The 24665-nt window shown below is 38.3% G+C and overlaps 1 protein-coding gene across 1 annotated transcript; it reads right to left on the bottom strand.

The window, feature by feature from the left end:
• Window positions 1–583: 583 nt before the first annotated feature.
• Window positions 584–23068, bottom strand: LOC117304474 (sodium-coupled monocarboxylate transporter 1-like). Its single transcript, XM_033788961.1, has 15 exons — window positions 22603–23068; window positions 22198–22263; window positions 20435–20486; window positions 17085–17152; window positions 16328–16482; window positions 16041–16181; window positions 15508–15643; window positions 14050–14138; window positions 8081–8193; window positions 7681–7751; window positions 6839–6925; window positions 5813–6000; window positions 5170–5270; window positions 2566–2681; window positions 584–1978 (listed from the first exon to the last, which is right to left on the bottom strand). Exons 1-15 carry the CDS (start codon window positions 22951–22953, stop codon window positions 1868–1870), a joined length of 1845 nt encoding a protein of 614 aa, XP_033644852.1. The 5' UTR covers window positions 22954–23068; the 3' UTR covers window positions 584–1867.
• Between the last annotated feature and the right edge of the window lie 1597 nt (window positions 23069–24665).

Genomic DNA, 24665 nt, shown 5'->3' with positions numbered 1-24665 from the left:
CCCCAAACAACTTTATTTGTTGTTTAAACATATAAATCGTTAAAAACAATTACTCAAAAGGTCGTTTTATTATTCATAAACATTATACTGTAATGTTTGAAGAAGAAAACAATATATATTTCCAGGTGCTTTTAAACGATAAACACACTCGCTTACATTGGAGTGAACGTAAGCCCTTTCAAGTGGTACACAACTTCAGATATACGCTAGTTCCTAAGTACTTCAGACAGTTTCGCTTGGGGGTGTTTAAACGGTTGATAATGACCAGCTGGAGCTCTGTTTATAACCGTGTGTAGTCGGATACTACGCGCTAGTCTCGGCGCAAGACGTTTCTTGTTACGGGCAATGCGGGAGCTGTCGGTGAGTTGGCCGCGCTGTGTGTGAAATGAAAACGAGAACGTCTTACACCAAGACTATACGCGCACGAACGGAACCGGAACTGTCGAAAATAGGCGTCACAGTCATAACAATGCAACACATGGACGTCGTACATGTACATATCAGAGCTCAAGCACGTCGGAAACGGATAAGATTTACAGAGTTTCTTACTTATATACGCCTTTTAAAAAACAAAGGCATTTATGAATGGGAATAAAAGAGTAGTAACTCGTTCTTAAACGGCCGATTAAAACCTTGCAGGGTCGTTGCCGTGTAATAATAGCGTGCTTTCGAAAGACCACGGTAGGGACACAGGACAGTAAACAAATTATAAGCGTGTGTTTTTTTTTTCCAGGGAAGATGAGGTACAATAAGAACGTGTGCCTTATGGAGGAAAACTCCATGGCCTTACCGTCCCAATCGAAAGATGGAGAACGCTACATGTTTATGCGCATGGAGTTTGCATCGAGATGCAATACAAGTACACGTGTATAGAGGGTATTCCCGACACGCTTGGTTGGTTGCGCCCATGTGAGAAAGACGGTACATGTACAACACGTACATTAATGCTTAGTGGCCTCATCTTTCCTGGGGGAAAAAATACGCTATAAGGGATTACTGATTGTATATAATAGAGATCAGTGTAAGGGAGCAGGAAAATCGATCGACGCATGCGCCAAACTGAAGTAGATTCCGTCGTTTGGGAATGCTATTTTGGTGAAACAACGTCCGGTCTGTACGATGTCGTTTGTACACGTTGTATGGTGGGAGAGCCTTGTGATAGACTCGATTCAAGCCCCGTTCTCGTGCGAGAGATCCTAAAAAATCATATCCGACTTCAAAATGTAGCGATTGTGGTCCCGAGAATTGCCAGGCACAGGGGGGCTAGGTTGGGGGATGCCAACATCGCAAAAGTTGTCTAATGTTTAGGCGATGGGACTGTAAATAAAAAGGACCCTCATGGGGACTGGGACTTGAATCAATTCTCTATCACCATGCGGTCCACAACATCCAGGACGGGAGCACTCAAGCGTGAGAATACAGATTACTGTGCTATGCTCTCTCCCGTCCTGTGTGCCCCGTTCCAAAAATCGAAAGCTCGCTAATAACGCGGCAACGACCCTGCCTGTTTTTAACGGCCGCTAAGTAACTCGTCGCTGTCCCTTTATTCACTATAGTAGTCCCAGCCGATTTTCCACCTCCCGCTCGGGAACTTGTTTAAAAGAAGGACAGTTCTTTTCAAACTATCTCTAGAGTGTCTGAAAAAGTTATTAGCTTAAAAAAACAGTATGAAATTAACATTGAAAGTGTGCCAATGAGTTGTACGTACACGTTTTCCCAATGGCTTGCACCATGCAGTAACCAATGGTATAGTGTGCCAATGAGTTGTACGTACACGTTTTCCCAATGGCTTGCACCATGCAGTAACCAATGGTATAGTCGTGTAGTTCGTGGGTGGGGTATCGTAAAGTTTCGAAGCGGTGTTTTATTATTCCCTTTTCCCTCCATATTCCGCCATCGCAACATCGCCATTATCGATGTATCGATCTTCACGGTCGCCTCCCACAATTGAATCTCGACCATCTTCCTCGTAGTGAACCTGACATAATCAACACAAAATTACAGAAAATTGTATTAACCGGGGATGAGATTGTTCAGACTTTTGGCTGAATTCAAGCTTTTTATGTCGGCCTGGTACTGGAAATCAGACAATATTTTGTTCCACAAAAAATAAATCTTGCTCATTGGTCTTCTTCTCTAATGCTTTGAATACTGTTTCCAAAAGCTCCTTTGAATCTATAACCCCAAAGGTTACCAAAGGGTAGAAATGGCATCACCCTTGAATTTGTATCCAAGTTTCAGACTTTTTCAAATGACTCTCGACCCTGGTTAACAAAGTGAGGTTTCAATAAACATGAGAAATGCAAATGGCGGTAAATCTGTGGCATTTAAAATAATAGACTATGTTTCTCTTTTGTAAGTAGGCCCTATGTGGTAACACCGATTTAAACATGGGAGGATTTCAAGGCTTGTCTTAACTATTTTTCAAATCAACCCCAGAAATGTTTACTGATTCCAATGTTTAAAATGACACTATTTTAGAAAATTCAAGGTAAATCACTTTTTGTAATCGATTAGTTTTTTTTTTATGAAAACTTCATCAAAACTTAAAGGCAAAATACTCACCAATTTATCATCACAACATCGTACTGGTTTCTTGCATGCTTCAGGCAGGAAACAACACAGGCCATCCGCACAATGTTGCGTCAAATTCGTATCTCTATTAGCTCTCTTTCCTCGACCTGTTTAAACAAAATATTAGTAGTCATACGTGTGTGTGGTCCCTTAATATAGCCCGAGCCCTAAATATAGCCTGACCTAAACGTGTCATTGGTATCGTTCACCTTGTGTGAGGGCAATGGCTATGATAGTATGAGCCAGGCAATCAAGATTGCGTGCGTCAAGAATAAGGTAGTCAAAACGCGAACAGTTGGACAACTTTTTAGCTGTTCCGACCTACCGTCGGAACAGGTATTGTTTCTGTCGAGATTTTTATTTGTTTTCTTATTCTTTGTTTCCGCCTAAAACCCATAGCAATTGCACACGTTTTTGTTTTCTTTAAACCTAATGTCCTAGACCATAACTTCAGAAGAGTGAAATCATATACCAAATTGAAGCTTAGAACATAAACTTTACTCTAAATGTAAACAAAGTTTAAAAATCTTAATTAATTAGCCACGTAATCTTCATTTGAATATAACTGGATGCAATCGCTTCCATTGTTAAATATTCTCTTTGGTAAATGCCATACAGTATGTACCTATCATGAGTTGTGACTTCTTGAGATGAGTCTAGGCATTTGAATATAGCTGGATGCAGTCGCTTCCATGTTATTGTTAAACATTCTCTATGGTAAATGCAATTCAGTATGTACCTATCATGAGTTGTGACTTCTTGAGAGGAGTCTATTTACTCAAGTCTCCTTTTCTTGTTTTTCTACCTACGTTCTGGACCACAGCGCAGTCTCTTTTTATTCGTTTCCTAACCGAGTTCTGGACCAATATACTTTGCACATAAAGGTTTAGGGTTTTCGTTTAACGAACGTGCGTATATAAATAGGGGTTTTTGACGACGACGACATACCAGGGTGTCCACAGAATTACACTAAACTTAAACAGTTTGAAGATAATATGACAGTTGAAAGCTTCCCTTAAAATATTACTTGCGGTGGTGTTGTAGTTTTTGAGAAATGAGTGAACAAATGTCAAATTTAGACTCCGAGGTGGCGTCGTCCGGGACGGACGTGCGTAATTTAAATATGGGTTTTTGACGACGACGACGTCGTCGTCAAAAACCCCTAAAGGCATCTAATACTACATTTCAACCCTACTTAATAGTTATAGGCGTTAGCAGTTCATATTTAGTGACGATGTTCGCAAAATCATGAAACGAGAATTATTTCGCCGGATCATAATCCCCTCTGTTGATAGATACACACATGCAAACCATATCCCCTCTGTTGATATATACACACATGTAAACCCTCAATTCTTGCATTGGCCCTTATAGCCTAGTGGTCATCAGTCGCGATTACTTATCTGATACCTGCGAGTTCGAATCTCTGTTCGACAGCAATAAGTTTTTTTATCCCCCAAAACTAAAAAAATATTTCTTTTTGTAATATTTAAGTTAGATTCTACTCTTTATATCGATAGTGTTGCCTTTTCTTTTTCTCAATTGTTAGCCCAACATAACCTGTGTGCATGCATGACACGATGATGTTTGAAAAACACAGTAAGCGGAAAATGGTGATCATAAGCGCAGAGTTTGGTGGTTAAGAGTTCTGTGAAATCAAATCGTACTCGATCAAACATCAAACCACCGACCCCAAATTTTTTTTTAAATCGTAATTAATTAACCACGTGACCCATATTTGCATATTTAATTGGAAATCTTTGCAGCACCATATCTCAAGAAGTACACAGCCGTTTAACAGACTGTTTGTAGTTATAGACTCCTTGGGGATTGGAGATTAGATTAATTTTTTAAAAACCGTGACCTTAAGTTGACCTCTACTTCCGGGTCAACCGGAAGTGGGACCATATCTCAAGTACTGTACAACCGATGTTCAAACTGTTTTCAGTTTAAGACCCCTAAGGCGTTCAAAATAAACTTTGAAAAACCGTGACCTCAAGTTGACCTCTAATTCGGGGTCAACCGGAAGTGGGACCATATCTCGAGAAGTACACGGCCGATTTTTAGACTGTTTGTAGTTATAGACTCCTTGGGGATTGGAGATAAATTGCAAAAAACCGTGACCTCAACTTGACCTCTACTTCTGGGTCAACCCAAAGTGGGACAACATCGATTTTCAAACTTGTTTCAGTTAGAGACTCCTTTGGCATTGGAGATTAGCCTTAGGTTACTGTTACCCCATGTCTACCTCTACTTCCGGGTCAACCGGAAGTGGCACCATAACTCAAGACACTATTCAACATGTTCAAACTTGTTTTCAGTTATAGACTCCTTGGTCATTTTAGCACATAATGCAAGCAAAAGAACACGGAACAGCTTTGTGTTTGTTTACAAACACCTAATGTCTAGTTATCATTGCACCTGAAGGTAGGGCATAACTTTGGTATTGACTTAAACATTTAAGGACCATGGCAACTTGGGTAGTAAGAAGCACTGCAGATTTGAAAGCTCCACTTTGACTTTTAACTCGTTTTCTAAATGTGAATTTCAATAAATACATAACCTGAATGTAAAACTATAACTAAGGTTACTTACCTGTTATAAGACTTACAATCAGCCCAACGATGACCGTTACAAAGCAGTAAACAAAGGTATACCAGGTGTAGGAAAGAGAATACAGGCCTGCAATTGCCGGTCTAAGAAAAAAATCATGTTAGAAACATCAAATAAAGAATTAGCAAAGTTTTCCCTGCATGTGTTTGGTACTACAGTTTTTCTAACCCTAATAGGCTTACTTTCATAAAAATATATATATATTTATTGCAACACAGTCTTTATTTTGCAATTTTTTTTTTTTTGTACATGTTTGTCTCATCTCACTGTTTGTGGGTTTTTATGTCAAGGCTGTCTTCTGCAAGCCTTGGCTTCATCTGACAGCCTCACACTTTCTTTATTTTGGTTTACAAAGATTAACTGTTTTCCCACCTTCCTCTGTGCGTACTATTTTGTTTTTGTCTGTAATATTTTGTATAGCCTATATCATGAGAAGAGATGAAATAAATGTTGACCTGAATTGAAAATCCACCTGCTTTGACTTGAACACCAGTCTGCACGGAGTCCCTTAAGGGACATGTGAGGAAAAGTTGACCACTCAGGTAAACGGTGAGACAGGTTGTATGGACGCTGGATACATTTATACAGTTAAAACGTAATCTGTAACAGCGTGTTGTGGTATTACCTTTCCTGTATAATTGCTGGCATCTCTGTCATGTTTGAGATCATCAAAGTAACTTGTGAGGTTGTAGTAAGATTACAGCCAGAGATGTTCAGATGTAGACTGTTGGATACTGGTGGGTAAATAAAGATGGCGCCTAATCCAACCCAAAATGCGAAAGCCAATCCACTGATTAATCCAACCAATGCACCCTTTACATAGACCAAAGGAAAATAAAGGACTGTGCGTGTTATTTATATGCACTTGACACGCTTGGTAGTTGTCAAAAACCAGTAATCTTACGATGTACCCCAACATATTATGCATAAAATAACAAAGCTGTTGACATTTTAGATTAAGTGGACATCAAAGTTGCAAGAAAATGATGAAACCAAAAACACCCTTGTTGTACGAATTAGAAGTGTGTGTGTTTATTCACGTAGAAATTAATGGCTTCAGCTGAAGTCTTTTAATTGAGTGAGAAAATGCATACTTCAGAGGGAGCCCTTTCTCACAATGTTTTATACTATCAACAGCTCTCTGTTGCTCGTTACCAAGTAAGTTTTTAAATTAATACATTTTGAGTAACTGCCAAACGTGTTCTTGCTGGATAACATAGCCAAATTGTACGTGTTATTTTGTATATTGTTAGATTGATAGATAGATAAAAAGAGAGTGAATTACAACAATTATTATATTAATTTACACAAAACACCAAATTGATACTTAATAGGATGCAAACTGGTTATAAAAATCAATGGGTGGAATAGTTAAGCCACTCCCTTTAATTTAAACAAAACTTTGCATTTGTCTGGTTCTTTGTTTATATGCATACGTTTGCCAAGCGGGAAATTTGATTAGTTTATTTCTTCTATTATACAACGTTCCATTTGTTGTGCACGTTCCCCATACGTTTATTTGGCTTTTAAGATTATGGGAAATGTTCTGTTCACTCTCGTTTTTGTTTCGATGACCAGTAGTCATATCGTTTGATGAGTTAATTGGTAAGCCTTTTTCTACAAAGTTCCTTTAAAATGCTTTTGCACTGACCTTTGAATTGCTGCATGGAAAGAACATTCCAAGGCTGAACAGACCCAGTAGAGGACCCCCAGCAATGCCAAACAGGCTGATCACCAACTGTGGTTGTTGAAATAAAGACAGACGAACAAAATGGTTTATAAAATATCAGTCCGTTATTCAAGATACGATTTACCAACCGATTACATGTTAAAAAAAGGATTTAAATATTGTTGAAAACAATATTAATGATTAACTCTCATAAATACATTAGTGTATGATAGACTGTCGTAGTAATGGGTTAGGGTACAAAACAAAACAATGAACAAAAATATCATCGACAATAGTATAAACGAGGGCCAATGCATCCTACAATACTCGACACGGGTTTTTATTCTGGCATTATTTATGCATTGAATAAACAGCCCCTCTTTTTCAACCCCTCTTATCCATTTTCAAGAATTGTAAAATAAATAATGTGTAACCGATTATACACAAACTATTGGTACATAATTGTGCCAAACTCAAAGACTAAACTGATACGACGTTGAGATTTTATTGTGGATGCATTTGCTCTTCGGAAAAATTTACTTAACATATTTTTCTTCACAACTTTCAGAAATTCATAGCTTTCATATTCACAGTAAATTTCACCAAGCTACATTTCGTACAGAAGAAATGAGCACAGATAGATCTTGTTAACTGCCTTAACATTAGGGACAGACTGTCTGTAGACACATTAAATGAGACTATGATATAATGACATAAAAGGAGACTATGACATACTGTTAATGTCTAACATGTATTGAAATGATTTGAGTACGAAGAATGGATGTATTTTAAGGGTAGAAGGACATTAAGCACTGCAATCATACCTGGAGAATGCCTTGCTTAAGCAGAGACGTGATGTACGCCGCGAATATACAGAGGAAACCAAATCCAAGACCTGTCAAACAAAGATACAAATGAGTTTGCTGCAAACTTCACTGGATGATAGCACACAGAGACTTATAGTGCTGCAAGCTATGTCTACACTCTGTACCCAACGATTTCAATCATTTCAAGAAGAACATTAAATGTAATATTTTACTGAATCAAAATTCGTCGATAAATAAACTTTGTGAAACGTGTGTAACTATAGATTACGAGATCTCGTTACTGCATTCGCAATTATTATTTCCGAGAGCAGCTACAAATGGTTATTTGTTCCTTGGAAATGTGTTCTTAGAGACAACTGTAAGTTAATACAATGAACAAAATGACACAGGTACTCACCGATTCCTTTGGTTACCAGTGTGAATCTTTCTTGACTCATACGAGGAAAGCATGGCTTGACCAGATCTTCAGCTGTCACTGCAGATAGCGCGCTCAATCCAGATGATACCGTGCTAAAATAATAACACATAAATTGCTACACAAAACCGAAACTATCATGTCGATATCTACAACATCAATACTCAAAAATATTACTACGAGAAGGCACACAGTTTACTATGTTAATATATTATATTCGTAACTACCTCAGACACGTGGGGGAGTTTAAACATTGTTAATGACCGGTGTTTATAACTGGTTGTGAGCGGTTGTGAGCGGATACTCTGCGCTAGTCTTGGTGCAAGACGTTACGGTTGATGCGGACGCAACGCTGTCAGTGAGTGTCTGTGTGTGTGAAGGGAAAACGAAAACGCACACGCGCACGAAAGAATCAGGAAACTGTCGGAAATAGGCGTCTCGTCATAACAATGCAACACACGGACTTCGTACATGTACATAAACATACCATACAGAGCTCAAGCACGTCGGAAACGGATAAGTTGACAGAGGTTCCTACTACGCCTTTTAACCAACGGCAAAGACCCTGCCTGTTTTAAATGGCCGTGAAAGAACGAGTCACTACTCTTGTATTCCCTTAATATATAATAATAATTATTTATTTATTTATTTTTATGGGGGGGGGGGGCTGGCTAATCATCCTTACTCGCAGCTAAGAGCTGAATTGCGAAGTACGCGGCTACAACGTGTTCGAGAAGCAGGCATGCAACGGTGCCTTTGGCTGCTAACCACATCTACCAATTATGACCACGGAGTACAGCCAAGATCGAAAGTGTTTTATTTTTTTTTCCGCGACAACAAACAAACAATATGACTAAGAAACAAAGATCAGCTCTTCTACAGTTGAAAAACAACAACCAAATCGTGATCAAACCATACGACAAAGGCAGAGGAATATGCATTATGAACACTCCTGACTATCTAGCCGTTGGCTTCCGCCATCTTAGTTCTCAGCATTATCAACAGCTAGAACAAGATATTACACAAGACACGAGTCAACTAGTTCATAATATCCTTACGAAAATGGCCAACCAAAACATCATCAACCGCAAAACATATGAGTACCTCGACCCCCTCAAACAGAAAGTGGTGTGCCCGACAATGTACTTTCTACCAAAAATACACAAAACTCCACCACCAGGAGAACATTTCATTGGTAGACCCATTATCAGCGGATGCACAAGCCCCACAGCAAAAATTTCTGAATTCGTGGATTACTTTCTCCTTCCGATAGTTACCTCGCAACCCACATATGTCCGTGACACAACAGACATATTGCGTAAACTTGAAGAAACATCATTTCCACAAGATGTACTTATTACCAGCATTGATGTTGTCTCAATGTACACAAATGTCCGCCAAACAGAGGCAATTAATTGTGTATGCAATGCGCTCGAACGAACAAACCATCAATATGCCATTAACAAACCACATTCCTCATACATCCGTACTCTTCTGGAACTCATCATTGGGAGAAATTGTTTCCAATTCGGAAATAAATATTTCCTACAGAAAGTCGGTTGTGCCATGGGCTCTACAGCCAGCCCTGAAATATGTGACATAACACTCCATGATCTCGAAAATCGAATCCTCCAACAAGCTGACAATATACTCACTTGGTGGCGCTATAGAGACGACATTCTCATAATCTATAGCGGTAACATTGAAGAATTCAAAAACCTGGTAAATACCATGAATCAAATGCACCCTACCCTCAAATTCACTTTTGAGGCCTCAAACTGTTCAGTGAACTATCTCGACCTAACTATATTCAAAGGTAACAGATTCCGTGAAACTGGTATACTAGACACCAAAGTCTACACCAAACCCACAGAAACATATCAATACCTGCACAAATCCTCATCTCACCCACCACATGTTTTCAACGCATTCATATACGGGGAAACCCTCCGCTTTGCAAGAAACACCAACAACATTGAGGATTTTCAAGAGAAAGTCGAGACCTTCACAAACAAATTAACAGCAAGAGGTTACACGCATGATGAAATAAACACACAGATACAAAAAGTATCACATCATGAACGTGCTAACATGATTCACAAACCACTGGAAGTACACCAGCAAAAAAATAAATCACCTCTCGTCTTCACGACAACATACAACCCGGCCTTTTTCCACAAGGATATATCACGGGCAATCACTAAACACTGGCCTCTAATCCATAGCGATGAAACACTCACGGAAATCTTTCCGAACACACCGTTCATTGCTTTCAAAAAAGACAAAAACATACGGGAAAAGATCATCAGAGCCAAGTTGCCACCGGACACAACTGAGTCCGAAAGCGACATCGACGATCCCTCCCCCGAAAATAATTCTATGGAATTACAAGAAACACTTGAGGATTTGATTGCTCTACTTTGAATACTATCCAACAAACGGTACATGCATTGGTTATCTATTCAAACATACAAACATACCCACGGCTATGTCAAAAACCCCACCATATTGGTTGCTCTCCACATCTTTTTCAAGATGTAAACAAGAGATTACCCGATTCAGAGAATCAACATTACATGCAACTGACGAGGAAGCTTACATGACTTCCGAAAACTAGTTATTGCTACCCAAGGATCTGCAAAAATATCCTAAATCTCGAAAACATTTTCGTTCACATACAGACCAACTTGGTCTTAAAGGGTCACACCTCCTGGTTAAACTATTTCCCATAAACACCATGTTTACAAAAACAACGGTGGAAATAGTACAGCACAGTTACTATAATTGGAATCGTATTAATACAATACAATTTTCAATTTACTACAAGTCAACAGACACAACGTCACTGGATGGGACAGCACCAACATTTATTATCCTATCCTCATGGCACATCAGAGAACCAACGCACAACTCAACTCACATATGGCCCCAGCCGGGAATCGAACCGGGGTCACGCACACGCCAGCCATGCCACCTACCTATTAGGTTTAAAAGCGCTTAGGGCCAAAGCCAAAAGTATCATTTGTGTGACAGGACGGAATTTGATGTAGTATTTTCAGTGCATTTAATAATAGAACCATTAAAACACAAATTAATTTATGGTGTGTAAACAAGGAACAACTGACCCAAGCAAGCTCCCAAAAAAATTTGAAGAGTATTTAGGTTTGTTGCCATAGTAACACAAATTTATTCGCACGACAGGACGGATCGATAGAAACATGTGTTTGAAACATTCAATTATATTTTAAATTATTATCAAATTTAATGCAACTAAATACCTTGTTTTTTTTATAATCAAGTATACCCTCATATACTCTAACCTACAGAAAAAGAATAATTTTTGCATGTTTCTTTCTTTCAATTACTGGAGGATTAATTATGATATACATGCGACAGGACGGAAATGTTACATGGTTTTAATAAACTATAACCATTATAAAAATTGGTCTAATTAAATGTGTTTAATCCATTTTAAGCCAGTGTATAAATAACCATAAAAACAAAACATACAATGGGAAACTGACTTAAAGATTCTATGTCAGATTGTTGGCCCCAAACATTAAAAAAAAATTTTTTTTTTTAGTGAATGGTATTTCAAAGAGTATCACCCGCTCTTACCATGGAGGAAGGAAGAGAAGAAGCTCAAACGAAGGAACTTCAAAAGTCGAACCCGTGGTACCGCGGTCGTTTAACTACACCTTATAATCACCGACATACCTGATACAGACAATGGGCGACCTGGGCCCAATTTCATAGAGCTGCTTAGCACAAAAATTTGCTTAACATGAAATTCCTTCCTTGATAAAAACAGGATTACCAACCAAATTTCCACCTGATTTTCAGGATAAGCAAACAACAGCTGAATACCAGTTACAAGCAATATGTAACATATGGAAATTTGGTTTGTAATCTTGTTTTTATCAAGGAAGAAATTTCATGCTACGCAAACTTTTGTGCTTAGCAGCTCTATGAAATTGGGCCCTGGCGTATGTGAGTTTGCGCGTGCGCACTTGGTTCTTCACACAACCATGGTGTCGTATGGATATAATACAGAAAAACAACTTCTTTTGAGACCTGATAACAATTGTGTACACGTGTGCTCACCAAATCGAAAAACACAATTGAATACCAACCACCCTCGTGTGCTAATACCAAAATTTTGAACCACCGCTAGTAACCGGAAAATCACAAAAAATGTAAAAATATGCCATGATGTTTCCGTGAAACACCACAAACGGTAAATGAAAACGTGTATATTCACAATTCTTGTCTCCAATGATTCAACTTTACACAAAAGGCAACGTACAGAGCGGCGGTACCGCACGTTCTGTACAAAGAGATCTAATCCTGCTCGTTAATCGGCCGTCCAGCTGGAGGTCTCCTATCTTTTTCTACTGGTCAGACAGGGGCATTGTCATGGTATTGTTTTGTTACTCTGCGGTTTTGCGGGTCGTTCGAGCTCATTCTCTTCATTCCTCCATGCTCTAACGAAACAATGTTTAACTTTTAGATTTAATGGTCAGGAACCATGACTTTTTTTTAACGTTTCTTATAAAATACATAAGAATTGGTCACGTGATATATAGTCGGGATCCCAACAAAAACAAATTTTGAGCACTTTATTTTACTGCTACTAATAGTTAGCGGACTTTTTCGAGCAATGGCTCAAATGCAAGCTTGTAACTTTCTCGACCCCCATCAAAATACCAATTGAATTTTAAATCAAAATTGTTGGGTCAAATCGGCCAAAAATCTGACATAGCATCTTTAATAATTTTTTCCTGTCGCACTTGTTTTCCGTCCTGTCGCACCTATTTCCGTCCTGTCGCACTTGTTTTGTCCTGTTATGAACACTACGGATTGCCTCATTAGATTAATTGGATGAATTAATTGAAAGCAAATTATGCTTAAAGTGTCAAACACATTTGTCATTGATAGTTTGGCAGAATTCATACAAATAAATACAAAATTAAGCATTTGAATATTAATTAATATATAATTTAAAAAAAAGCGACAGGACGGAATTTATACCATAGATTTGCATATTCGCATAAATTTAAAACAATATTTTAAGTATTTGGTTTAGGTATATGTGCTCCATGACCAGCTGGTCTATACACCAAAATAACAAAACTGATAAATCTGTTAATTAAATTATTAAAGTTTTAATTAATCATTCCGTCCTGTCGCACTCTAAGCGCTTGTTTCTTGTTTAAATCACTTCATAATTAGCATTAAAGGAGACTATATCTCATTTTCTTGTTTTAATCCTGAAACTTTAATTATTACTCTACACAGCTACATACTTATTTCACCCAAAAGAAAGACTTGAAAATGTAGAGCTCAGGATGACCACTTTTGGCTTTGGCCCCATATCACACCCTCGGAGCGTGTCAAAGCGCTCACTAGGTTTTCCTGCAAGGTATGCAGAGCTAATCCTTAACTTCATGCTATGGTTTACAAGGTGATGTGGCTCAATATGTGGACGATCAAACCAGGAGCACGGGGCGAATCTCTTCTCTTAAATTATTTGTTATATTAAGTGCGCTGAGTTATTTTACGTGCATTACACAACACACAGGAATTAAGGCTTTTACTTAACGTTTCATCCGAAGGACCCAACAATGATCAGAGACGCTGAGCTTGAGTCTGGTGCTCATATCCAATCAGCCTCGATACGCTATGATAATGTAACCTGTATTGAGTATACTTGCCGATAATCTTGTTGTAACTTCTTAAAGTAATGGGCGTTGGTGTTTTCAAGGTGTTAATTAATTTGTAATTAAGAGTTACACAACAATTAATCAGGAACTTGATCTTCAAAAGACTAATATGTCCAGTAACGATGTGCCTAAAGCTGAAAATGGTAGGCCATGATGTTGGTGTGCGACAGTTCTGTAGGTTCAGAGTTACCTTGACAACATTTTTTAAAGTGAACATAATCAACTTACCTGAGAGCAGCAGCGAATATGGCAGAGGTAAAGAGACCAGGCAAACCCGGGAAAGAGCCAAATAGTTCCAACATGAAGTAAGGTATGAGCTGCAAAAAAATATATTTTTAAATTTCAACTAAATGGCTGTGTGTAGCAGGGGCTAGCTGTTGTTGTTAGTCGGTATATAGCTAATTAATTTTGAACACGCAGTGTCTTTACCACAACAAGGGAGTCGTGGCCGAGTGGATAAGAGCACCGAACTCAAGCTCTGGTGCTTTTGTTCAGCAGAGTGTGGGTTCGAATCCCGGCCGTAACCCTTGTGTCCCTGAGCAAGACACTTAACTATAATTGCTTCTCTCCACCCAGGGGTAATAATATTATTATTAACAAAAACATACGAATTTTCTTTTTCAAGAAATTAATTCTTTACAAAAATGTGATTCTTGCTTGGAAGTTCTTGAGGATTTTCATCATTCGAGAAAACGATCTAAGCGTGTAATCCTTAAAGGATTTGGGTACTTTTTGTAACACAAAACACAATGTCCACAGATTTACATTAAACTTACACCGTTTGACGATAATGATAGTAGAACGCGCACCTTAAAATATTTGTTGCTGAGGTGCTGTAGCTTTGAGAAATGAGTAAACGTTTTTACATGCTAAAATAATTTTCGTCTCATTATCAATGCGAAAACTATTTAGAGCTAGATAGCTCAGTTGGTAGAGCGCCGGCACGTTAATCCGGAGGTCGTTGGTTCGAATCCCACTCTAGTCAATTCTTTGTTCAACCCCAAAAATCATTTACAAATTTACCCAGTCAGTTTCCCTTGTGGTTTATATTGATATCTGAAACAAAAAGTCGCATCCCCTTTAGGTGATCCCCTAGCTGCCGCTTCCCAGGTTGTATCGTAATTTGGGTGTGATCCCTGGCTACACGGCAGTTAACGGTTGTATGGCTTCTGACTGGCACCCCCGAACAAAGATATTGACAAAATAGGGACACCGCCAATATAGGGCTAGATAGCTCAGTTGGTAGAGCGCCGGCACGTTAATCCGGAGGTCGTTGGTTCGAATCCCACTCTAGTCAATTCTTTGTTCAACCCCAAAAATCGAAAACTATTTTCATGACATTGTTTTACTCAAGCGTCTTTACTCATGTCTCAAAAGTTACAGCACCTCAGCAAGTAATATTTTCAGGGAAGCTTTCTACTATCATTATCTTCACAAACTGAGTAGTTTAGTGTAAATCTGTAGACATTTTGTTTTTTGTCCGACCTACAAAAAGTACATAGACCCTTTAAGTCTTGGTAAAGCCATTGCTCTTTTGCAATGTAACGAGACTGGGGGTGCGCGGGAGCCCTCCCCCACCCCTGCATGTTTGGAAAACCTTTCCGCTCTCTATCTCTTGGCCCCACTTTATCATTAATAATATATGCCCTGCCTTTGCACCCATCGGACTGTTCAAAATAACTTTACCTGATCTCTTCGTGCAATTTTCTTACTGCTGAATGGGTCGCATTTTTTGTCTTCGTAAAATGCGAACATTACAACTCCACATAAGCAGGCACATGACACAACCACCATCATACCAACAGCAGCCAAAAATAGGGCACTGTTTTTGAAACAAAAAGATAAAGAATTATATTTTTTGAAACCCATGAAAATGTACTGCAAGAATACTTTGTAAAACCAAAGTATGCCTTTGGTTTTGGGAAATCAATACAATCCACAGCCCACACACTTTGCGGGATAGTAGCAACCAACCAACGAATAATAAAAACTTTAAAAAAGAAATTCTGGTCAGCTACAAAAAGACAGTTTGAGGCTAGTTGAGGATTGATTGCTGAGGGAAGGTTACAAACTAAACGTCTTGAGAACTTTTGTTGTAACTGCTTCCCCTTGTTTTAGCAATATGGGTGTGCTGGGGGATCGTTTGTTTGTTTATTTTGGTTTTTGTTGCCAAAAACAAGATAGTTCAACATTAATTACAAACTAAATTGTTTACTTACATGTTTGCCCTGGTGAGAGTTTTGGTGGTCATACAGCGCTGTATCTGAGCCTGATTGGCTCCGTACGTTGTTATCCAGGTAAAGGATCCACCAATCAGGATCGACCAAAAGGTATGACGTATGGTTGGATCAATGTTGAAGCTAGGATGGGATAGAATAAAAACAAAGTCAGATTATGATATGATGACAGTGGTGATATTTTTTTCAGGTTTCAAATGGGCTTGTCTGATTAGTTATTGCATTATTCTAAAAGTGGTAATATAAAACGTGTTCAAGTAAATTCTTACTTCCAAAAATCTATCCTTTCGCCCGATTCTGCGATTTTCCAGACGTTTCCAAGACCACCAAGTCTTGAGGAACCCTCTATGATGATAGCTAGAAAACCTGCCATCATGACGCAGGTTTGGAAGACGTCTGTCCATAGCACTGCCTTCATACCACCCTGGCAATTGAACAAGGCAATAATAATAAATTGGCAACAATGTGTATTTTACTTTTAATAATAATTGGTTGATTGTGATGTTCATCTTTGTCAAGAAAAGTAGTGGTGTTCCATGTGAAAGGTTTAAATGCATTCTGGAAATTCAAAATTGCGGCTTTATCCGGCAGACATTTTTTATTTTGTTTTAATTTTGTCATCAATGGACAATTTAAGTGGGCAAAATAATACCAAAACCACATGTAGGTCTAAAAGCTGTTTTTTTTTTAGGCAAGTTTTATAAAGAATCTGTCGAAAACTTTGGTAACATATGAAGGAGTTGACTGTATACACTCACACGACCCAAAATGAAAAAAACGAAAACCCCAAACATGGTACTGATATGATTCAAGTTGTTATAAACATGTCTGCTGCCATCTGGCGTCTCTTCTCAACAATGTTTATTTACTACGCAGTCTTTGCACTTCCTGGCATCATTTATCAGGTTAGGCCCCTACGTATGTGTGTAATACGAATTCGTTTTAATTCAATGCAGATATGGGTCGTTGTGGGCCGTTATGGCTCGGTGCATAAAATGCAAAGGTTTACAATTGAAATATACTTACAACTGTAGTATAAGCTGTGCAAACCAGCCCAGTGGCCAAGACAGAACCCCACAGACTGATGTTAGTTACTAAATCAAAAAATAAAACAATATATAACTCATTCTGTATGCTATGGGCAGTTCCAATCAGAGCGTGAACGAGGAGTTACAATTTGTGCACGGTTTTTGAATGCTCCTTTATATTATCTGTTCGATTTGAACGTCTGATATTGATTTGTAAAGCTCCATAGTCGCTTATCAATCATAATGGTGCAAAAGCATCATCTCCTTAATACTCGTTGGTGTAAAACTTGACAAAGACTTCAGCCAATAGATAGATTCCTGAACCCGAAAAGGCATACTTCAGTATAACATTCCTCATATAATGTCGCAACAACAAACGCGCTACCACGAACTTTTGTCGTTGTTATCCTCTTCAACAACATGATTTGACATATATAGGCTATATAGGGTGCGTTCGTTTAGCTGCCCTGGGTCTACCCGGCGGCCCTGTTTTGGTTAAACGATGTAAGTCATTTTTTTGAGATTTTGAGATAAAGCCATTTCCCAGTAAAGTGAGGGCGCTCTTTCCGATTCTGAAAATCTTATCGTCAACGGATGAGTAGTTCAGAAGATACAAACTGTATGTTGACCTGTACAACTCAAAGTTTGTGACTTTAATTCACAAAAAAGATGTATGTCACACTTACACTTATTTTACAAACTAAAAATATGGTAAAATGGTGTATCTCTCTGACATACACCATTTGAGCAAATTAATCAACATCCCAAATGCTTTTTAGTATACCATTGTTATGCACCAGTTTGACGACATACGCTTTCCTGTGACTGTGCATTATTTCGGTGAAATGATGTATCTTTGAATAAACTGTCACAGTTTCTTCAATAATGTTCAAAAACTTATAACAAAATATGGAAACTTATTTTCAATTATTACATTAGTGAAAAACTTTTAAAAAAAATGACAATCCAATATTCTGAAACAAAAAGGCAGTTATTTCAACTTTAAACATATTTTTCTTCAAATTAGCTTTTTTGAGATACATCGTTTTACCAAAACAGGGCCGCCGGGTGGGTGGCGTTTTTTTTTCCCGGGACGAACGTGGGTAATTATCTGCACACGTTCGTCCTGGAAAGAAAAAACGCCACACGACGGGGTCGACCCAGAGAAGCTAAACGAACGCACCCATGGAATCGACCTTTTGTAAGGTGACCTTAAAACTTCATGGCTACCCACAATGCCGCAAAATAAACACAGCTGAATTACAATCAAAAGCATCTGTTCGACTTAAAGGCAACAGACACTATTGGTAATTACTCAAAATAGTTTTTAGCATAGAAACTGACTTGGTTAAAAGTAATGGAGAGCTGTTGATAGAATAACACATTGTGACAAAACGGCTCCCTCTGAAGTAACGTAGTTTTCGAGAAAGAAGACATTTTCCACGAATTTGATTTTGAGACCTCATATTTAGAATTTAAGGTCTCGAAATCAATCATCTGAAAGCACACGACTTCGTATAACAAGGGTGTTTGTTTTTTCTGAGATTGGGATCTCGCAACTTTGACGACCAATTGAGCTCAAATTTTCACAGGTTTGTTATTTTATGCATATTGAGATACACCAAGTGAGAAGACTGGTCTTTGGCAGTTACCAATAATGTCCAGTGCCTTTAAACAGATAAACGGACACACTTGTCAATTACTTCTAATCAAACCAATCTTTAATAAATTGTACTGGAAGAATTACTCCCATGAAGAGATTAGAAAAGAAAAAAAGTGAAGTTCGCAAATTCTGAGTATTTCCCTAGATTTGAGGATCGATTTTAAAAAACTTCTTTTGCGCTGACATTATTCTGGATTCAACGCTCGCTGTTCGTCGATGACTTGGGAATAACTCCAAGGCTGTGTAAGAATCTACGAGCCTGAACCAAACTCTGAACCCCATTCTGAAGATACATCATATTGTCTTGTACGCACTTTAGAATTGCCATCTTCAAAAATGTTCCCTTTAAGTTTTTTTCTTTTAATCGATTTCGAAAAGAAGAAAAAAAGGATAGAAACTGACTGGGTAAATTCGTTTAGAATGTACCCAGTAAGTATGCATTTAGCAATAACATTGGACATTGGGATCTTAAAATCAACACATAAACCGTTCGTGACCCAGAAAGAACCATGAAAAGTGAACCTTGAAAATTACGAACTGGAGACAAACAATCGGTTGCCTTCACCTGGGTCGTTGTCTCCTTTTGCAGTAAACAACTTTTTCTAAAGAAGTCGAATCACAATGGATGTGTTTTGCTTGGTTTGCCTCGTAGTGTAAGGTCAAGCGTTGCTAAACACAGTAAACGTGTTTAAAACACGTTTTGTATGAAATAATTTGAGGAATTTGATGCTGAAGAGTGTTTTTTTTTATGAACTTTATAGTAGTGGTACAAGTGCCAATTGAAGATTTGCGATTGAAATTTTATCAAGCCTTACAATGTGTGCACAATATAATTCAGTTCGGATAGCGTTTCGATTCGGCCTATAACATGAGCCAACACATGAACATGCACAACAATCTTTAAAAGGTAGTTCAATAAGGGAATCAATGTGAAGAGGTTTTCAACTAGTGGTTTAAACCCGAAGTCGAGGTAAATTATCAAGAACCAGGCCTCGGCGGGTTTAAACCACTAGCTGAAAACCGATTCAACACACTTTGATTCCCATTCATAAATACCTTTTCGGTCAAAAAACATCAACACTTTTTGGTCAAAAGGAAAAATAAATGCAAAAATTATAACTGTTCAATGATTTCTTTCAACACACCTCCAGCTATTAAATGGTTAGGCCATCCTTGGGTACACAACTCCTTATAAGGAGATGCTGTGCGCCTCGCGCGTATTGCGTGATGTTACACAACTGTTTTAGCCGTTGCTCTCGACCAATATGAATGCAGAAACTGTCTTATACGCACAGGTGCAAGCTCGCGTGTCACTCCCATGTTTCAACATTTTTTTACTGGTGTTATATCATCCGTTCAAACAATACCTCGTGATGCCCTTTCGACCAATCAGAATGGATAAACTGTCTTAGGTGTTTATTATGAATGCCTCATCAAGACAAACCTTGTAATGTATTTTCAGACACCAAACAACAGTTGTATCCTACTATAACTATGAGGCGATGACAAGAGAGCTATTGACTCGAATACAAAAACGTTTACATTATTTATTCAAAAGGTCACAGACCATGGCTTCTAAACAAGTTGACATTTTGAGTGGCAAATAATAATTATAAAATAATAAAAAATAATAATACACAAATCATAAATGTCATGAATATTGTTGTAATGTACGATGAGCAAACCTGCATTAAGTGCCAAGGCAGGGGCATAGATGACAACTCCCAAATACATCACCTGCAAATAAATTTAAAACATAGTAATTAATGTTTATATTATTATATATTAGAATGTATACTACACTATTATGAACACATGTATTGCGAATAACTGATGTAACTGTGAATGATTCTGACCTACACATCTACTTTGACTTCAACCCTAGACACCAATGGAGAAGACGTTTCCTCATAAAGGCTCCAAAGCGAGCTTTATATCAAATATTAACTCAAGCAAATATGGAACAATGCTTCCAAACGCAGAAAGAAGGGAGGGGAGGGGTGCGTTCAAGCTCTTTGATCATCAAGCGGATTTGAAGGACTAGGGTAACATTGGAAGAGCTCAAGATGACGAGGATCTCCAAGGTTGCCACAGAAGCCTTCGTTGTCGTATGGTCATGGAGCCATGAACGTCACAACTTGTGTTCAGGGGCGAGGGCCGTTGTTGGGCTGAGTGGGCGTAACATTACATCCCTGGTTCAGAGAGGGGAATGTGACAGACGCATAAGAGCCCTACACAAACGCACACAATGGGCTTTGCTCTTTGCCAATATGTATGTGCAAAAATTTGCATCGTCGACAGCAATGATTTCGAAAAAAACGTTTGATTCGATTTTCAATTATTTTATTAACAAGGTCTATGGTCAATGTATAATTTTTGCACGCCACTTCATATCGTAAATGGATTTCTTTTAGAGTTGTTTTCTCTTGAGCGTGGCTGTACAACGGACGCATTGTATTTCTTGATGCCCTGCCTCACCGGACTCGTACTTCATCACCGTGTTTTCATATGTATCATATCGTTGGCAATGAAAACATACTCGCTGAGAATGGCAAAGATCAATAATTCGACGTCTACTTGGCTGAAGAAGACGATCATAGCATACTGATCGAAACGTCGAGTTGAAACCAATGGTTCTTTTCAGAACCAGCCCCTACTCATTAGAGATAGCCATTACATGGTGTTACCGCAAACCTTTCTATATCGTGTTTCCACCATGCAAAGTTTAAAATAATTGCTATGGTAATTATAAAATAGATTTTAAAGGTGTCAACATGCTCTTAAGCCTACTGATTAATTGTCATTGCATTAACTTTTGGAAATATCATCATGATGAAAGCAAATTACACTTTGATTACAAAGTAATGAGCGCAGTAAGAGCTCAGTTATAGTATTAACATTATTTATATGTCGACTGTAATAGGGAAACTAAACACTGTTTATAAACGGTTGCCATGTAATTGACACACGCGCATATGTTAATCATCAAGTTTTACTTTGATGTTTCTTTTCTCTCCTAAAACAAGCTGTTGAGCATTCCTCCCATTCCGCATGTTAAGTATGGTGTATATCACAGGGCAGCTGGGCTGTCAAAGGACTTGAAAGGTTGATTCATTATTACTGTTTTTTCAAACTTGGGCTAAATGTTTTTCGGGTTGTAAAAATTAGGGAATACTTGTTATTATGTTAGGGGCTACAACTAAGTCAGGGCTACACTCTAGAGGTGCAAATGCTGTGTTGCTATTATGTCTCGGGCTACATCTAGGGGCCGCACAAGCAACAACTTAATGATCTTCTCAAAATACTTAATCTCCAAAATATGCAGAGTCAGAGAGAGATTTTTGTTATGCCATCTTGCGCAAACTTACATCCGTCTTTTTCACTAATCTCTTCTGTACATATGTATTAAGCAACTGTTCAAATGGTCTCCTTTCACCATTTCACTCACCATGTTCAGAAATAGAGTCATTGTGCCTGCAACTCGTACCACTTTATTGAAACGTCTCTCAAGATACTACAAGTTGAATCAAATTTAACATTAGTATGCAGTATTGTTTCATAGCTGCTTAATAACAAAATAATAATTATGTATTAAACATGTAATTACATTAGTTCGTTAATACTATAAACAGGACACAATCTGTTCTGAGGTTTTTGTTTTAGGACACCAAAAGAGATTCTTATGATTGTATAGGAAAGTTTTGTTTTAAGACCATACGGTGCTTTATGCACACATCAGTGTAAAGGCAAAGACCCACATGTTTTGTAAACCAACAACATTTCAACAATTGTTAGTGTGTGCATTCTCATAACATTACTCAAAGTAATCAATATAACAATTTGAAACACATACCTCGTTCGCACTTGTTACTTTGAGCCTGAAAAACACTGGAAGGAAAAGCCTAGACACCACGATGAACATAACGGGATATACAAGAGCAAAGAGCCAGAACATGGTCCCATTGATGTATACCTCAGCTGGAGTACCTAGCACTGTTACTGCAGAGATGAAGCTTGCTACTAGAGACATTGCTACTGGGATGGGATTCATGTTCCGATCTGCCAGCAGGAACTCTTTGTTGGTCTTCTGCTTTCCCCCGGTGAATCCATAATACAGACCAATTGCAAGAGATATTGCTAACATCCCACCAAAGACTACATAGTCCCACACCCCGAAATTACCAACCCTTTCGATGTCATCCATGATAAGTTTGACCACTTTATTTTAGCCGTGTGCTTCTGTTTTGCAAGTCAGACTCTTAAACTACTTCGTTTGACGACAACTGCGTTCCTGTCACATTGGTCTAACCCATGCATGAGTAACTTTGTAACCTCCATTATAGTTTGGTAGGATTCACAATGGTTTCTAGTTTTCTCTTCAACTTTTCAATAACAGCTTTGATAGTTCCCAAAGGTCACTTGCTAGGGTCACATGGAAAAAGCTAGCTAAACGCTTCACTCAGTACTTTCCGGTGACGCTCTCTAAACCAGAGAGAAGGCAGAATTTTTCTAATAGTGAGGTGGATTAAGGACAAAAAACACGAAGATCGTGACACGGCGGACAAAAGCACCAAATTTTCACCAAAGCATCAGTTTGACCCGTAGATTTAAAAAAAGTCATGCTCCAAAAAATCTGAGCATTGGATGACCTTGAATTACGTCATTATGACGTCATTACGTCTTTCAATGTAATAAAGCCAACGCAAATACCATGGTTGGATTTCTAGATGCCAAAATTATGTTTCTGAGGCCACGGAATTTATTGAGGGTGGTATTAGTTTGTAACAAGTTAATATCCTTTATGGTGACTATGTTGATGCTCAAAAAAATTGCAATGACCTTGACCTTATTATGACGTAATATATTCAAAATGGCAGTCATTTCCTTAAAACAGCATAACTTTAGTTATGTAATGCCGATGCAAGTGATTTTAGTTGCGAATTGTATGTATCAGAGGCCAAGGAATCGAATGGCAACAATCTTGTTTCGTTTAAACAAATAGTTTTATGATTTTTGTATTAATTTTTTTTTCTTTGGCATAGAATAGTATAAAATACGTCATCATCACTGAGGACAAATCAGTGGTTTGTATTAAAATATTTTAATATGTTTGATTTTCAGCTCCTGGTTCTGATGGCCAGCAAACCAACGTTAGTAACATTTGAAATTAAAACTTGATTTTTGGATTGAAATGGTTTGTTTCAGTTTGAGACAATGCAATTGCCATATACAACTTTGTAAACTGTTTTTTGGGGGCAACTGGTGTCGAGAATGTCCTACGATGACCAAACAATTGATAGTTTTGGAGATCAAAAAACACAAGTATAAACAACCATGCATCTGGATTGCGTCTGGTGGTGTCAATAATGTCTTGACTGCTATTGTTAGATTAAACGAATAGTATCCAGATTTCTATCACTCACTGATTTTTGTTTGAAACCGGTACATGTTCTAGCTAATTGGTCGGAAGCTGAAGACAAATTGTACAACGATCTAAGCTCCACTATCAGCGCATCTTAGAGCAAGATTCAATCTTCATCCTCGGGGATCTGAACGCCAGATCAAATCCTGGTCTTCCTGTATGGGACAGTTTCGCATCGGAAAGTTATAAATGAAAACGGTCAGCGTCTTCTTGAGTTCTGCTGTACAACAATCTCTGCATCACTAACACTTTCTTCAACACAAAGCCCCAACAGAAGGTATGCTTGAGACACCCTAGATCAAAGCATTGGCACCAACTTGACCTCGTGCTCACAAGACGTAGGGACCTGGGCAGCCTCAAGATAACCCGCAGCTACCAAAGTGCAGACTGCACGATACAGACTCCCTTGTTTGCAGCAAAGTAAAGCTTCAACCAAGGAGAGTTCACAGATCCAAGAAGGCAGGGCAGCCTCGCATTGACACGAACAAGACTCA

Source organism: Asterias rubens, chromosome 21, assembly GCF_902459465.1.
Source record: "Asterias rubens chromosome 21, eAstRub1.3, whole genome shotgun sequence".
NCBI classification, from domain to species: Eukaryota; Metazoa; Echinodermata; class Asteroidea; order Forcipulatida; family Asteriidae; genus Asterias; species Asterias rubens.
The sequence above is the reverse complement of the archived record's forward strand: the minus strand, read 5'-3'. Positions and strand labels throughout refer to the sequence as shown.